The sequence below is a fragment of the Lipotes vexillifer genome, unplaced genomic scaffold, assembly GCF_000442215.2.
Source record: "Lipotes vexillifer unplaced genomic scaffold, Lipotes_vexillifer_v1.1 scaffold778, whole genome shotgun sequence".
Lineage (NCBI taxonomy): Eukaryota > Metazoa > Chordata > Mammalia > Artiodactyla > Lipotidae > Lipotes > Lipotes vexillifer.
Window position 1 is genome coordinate 2,798,178 of NW_006774127.1, and position 3,049 is coordinate 2,801,226.

At 55.1% G+C, this 3,049-nt stretch overlaps 1 protein-coding gene across 1 annotated transcript in view; it reads left to right on the forward strand.

Moving 5' to 3' along the window:
- TECPR1 (tectonin beta-propeller repeat containing 1) overlaps positions 1 to 3,049 on the forward strand; it is a 24,254-nt gene that overhangs the window by 9,852 nt on the left and 11,353 nt on the right. Inside the window, exons 9-11 of the mRNA XM_007448897.1 lie at positions 1,431 to 1,777; positions 2,124 to 2,269; positions 2,871 to 3,026. Of these exons, the coding sequence (XP_007448959.1) occupies positions 1,431 to 1,777; positions 2,124 to 2,269; positions 2,871 to 3,026 (649 nt within the window). The remainder of the gene's footprint in view (positions 1 to 1,430; positions 1,778 to 2,123; positions 2,270 to 2,870; positions 3,027 to 3,049) is intronic.

Below are 3,049 nucleotides of genomic sequence, written 5' to 3' on the forward strand. Positions count from 1 at the left end.
AAAAAAAAAAACTCAACTTAGAAGAGCAAAGGACTTGAATAAACATTTCTCCAAAGTAGATATACGAGTGGCCAACAAGCACAGGAAAAGATGTTCAACGTCGTGGGACATGAGGGAAATGCAAACAAAACCACGTTAAAAAAAAAAAAAATCCACATGAGATACCACTTCACACCCACCAGAATAGCTGTAATCAAAAAGGGAGACAGTAACAAGTGTTGACAAGATGTGGAGAAATTAGAACTCCCCTGCACTGCTGGTGGGGTGTAAAATGGGGCAGCCACTTTGGAAAACAGTCTGGCAGTTCGTCAAGAAGTTAAAGATAGAGTCACCATAGGACCCAGCAAATTCACTCCTAGATAGATATGCAGAAGAACCGAAAACATGTTCAAACAAAAATTTGTACATGAATATTAAAAGAAGCACTATTCACAATAGCTGAAACGTGGAAACAATTCAAATGTCCATCAATGGATGAATAAAACATAGTGTATCCATACAACGGAATATTATTTAGCAATACAAGGGAATGAAGTGTTGACACATGCTACAACATGCATGACTCTCGACATCTTACACTAATTGACAGCAGCGAGTCACAAAAGGTCACATACTATACGATGCCGTTTATATGAAGTGTCCAGAATAGGCGAATCCATGGAGACAGAAAGCAAATTAGTGGTTGCCAGAAGGTTGGGGGAAAAGAGGAGGCTAGAGAGTGACTCCTTAATGGGTACAGGGTTTCTCTTTGGGGTGATGAGAAGGTTCTGGAAATTGGTAGCGGTTGCACAACATTGTGAATGTACTTAACGCCACTGCATTTTACAATTTTAAATGGTACATTTTACATCACATGTATTTTATGATAAAAACTAGTAATACTGCCAGATCTCCACCTAACATTGATTTGGTTGGTCTGGGTGTGGCCCGGGGACCTTTCAGAGTTCCTGAGGGTGGGACTTCCCTGGTGGCTCAGTGGTTAAGAATCCACCTGCCAACGCAGGGGACACAGGTTTGAGCCCTTGTCCAGGAAGATCCCACATGCCGCGGAGCAACTAAGCCCGTGCGCCACAACTACTGAGCCATGCTCTAGAGCCTGCGAGCCACAACTACTGAGCCCTCGTGCCACAGCTACTGAAGCCCACGCACCTAGAGCCCGTGCTCCACAACGAGAAGCCACCGCAATGAGAAGCCCACATGCCGCAACGAAGAGTAGCCCCCGCTCGCCGCAACTAGAGAAAGCCCACACGCAGCAACGAAGACCCAACGCAGCCAAAAATTAAAATAAAAAAAAAAAGTTCCCAGGGGTTCCAGCTCCCTGGGGAGCAGGTACTGGTGTGTGTGGCACAGAGAGGCCATGACTTGCCCAGGGGTCACACAGTGCATGGTCCTTCCCGGAGGGAATCACAGGTCTGCCCCTCTCCTTCCAGCGCCGGCTGCTTCTTTGGTGACGAGGTGAGGGGTGGTGGCGAGTCTCGTGTGCCAAGTGACTCGGAAGCCAAGAGACCCAGGCCTGACCCTGAGCATGATGTGGAGGTTGCCAGCCCTGCCTCCACCCCGGCCGAGCTGCCCTGGACCAACATCGACCTGAAGGAGGCCAAGAAAGGGCCCAGCCATGCGGCCGCCGAGGCCACCAACCTCTCCTCGCTGGCACTTCTCCCGCTGGGCCTGGAGGAGCCCGACAGCACCAACTGCCATGCGCTGTGGGCCTGGGTGTCCGGAGGAGGCTGTGCCGTGGAGGCCCACACCCCACTCAAGTGGTTCACCGTCCACTCGGGTAAGGGCAGCGGCCCAGCGCCCCAGAGGGTGCCCCAGGGGAGGTGGGGCAGGCCTGATGCCCCCACCGTGCTCAGCCCATCTTTCTGGAGCCTTCCAAGACCAGCCCAGGCCATCAGGAGGAAGGGCATGGGCCTGGAGCCCCTTCCCTCCCCCTGTCCCAGAAGTGGTGGCCATTCTAGGCTGACCTGGGGGACATCAACTTTCCCATCAGGGTGAATGATGGGAGGGAGGGCTCACGGGACATTTTACAGAGATGGTAGCTTTCTAGAAAGAAAGGGCTGGTGAAAAACAGAGCAGAGAGGCCTGGCCTGCTGCCCAGCCCTGAGGCTCCGACTGGCCCGCAGGCCTGTCCGCCTCCATGCAGATGCTCTCGCTGTCCATCACGCCGGCCCAGACCACCACCTGGCGGAAGCAGATCTTCCAGCAGCTCACAGAAAGGACCAAGCGGGAGCTGGAGAACTTCCGACACTATGAGCAGGCCGTGGAGCAGGTGGGCAGTGCCCGGGTGCACTTTTTTCAGCACACATTCATTGAGCACCTGCTGCATGCCAACCCTGAGGTGAGGTGGGAGGGACACAGATGGATGCAGCCATTCTTCTGTCTGTCCATCTCGGATGTGAAGCTGTCCCCTCCAGGCCCGTGTAGAATCAAAGATGAAGAGATGAGTCCGTTTGTTGATTCACTTGCCCTCAAGAACTCCGTGCGGGCCCCACTACATTGTAGACACAGAGGACCTGGCTGCGTCTCGGGTGGCGTGGGTCCCGGCTTTGCTGCTGACTCACTCTGACATCGGGCCAGGCACAGAACCTCCTGGGCCTCAGTTTTACTATCCAGGGCATGGGGTAACGGTGCCGATCCCACAGACTGTTTGAGAATCATAGAATTCGCTGGCTCGGGGCCTGGCACCTGGCGGTGTCTGATGGCGTCACTTCTGTCCTTAGGGTGAGGGGGGGTAGCCAGGAGGGCAGGGCAGGAGCCCCCAGTGTGGCAGTGAAGGGAGCAGAGTGGCCCCGGGGTGCCGGGGACTGGGCCGGAGTGTGGCGCCCCAGGGCCTGCCTGTGACCCCGTCCCACCGTCCCGCTGTGCTGCAGTCGGTGTGGGTGAAGACGGGAGCCCTGCAGTGGTGGTGCGACTGGAAACCCCACAAGTGGGTGGATGTCCGTGTGGCCCTGGAACAGTTCACGGGCCACGACGGGGTTCGGGACAGCATCCTTTTCATCTACTACGTGGTCCACGAGGAGAAGAAGGTGGGTGGGGGCGCCAGGGGGGA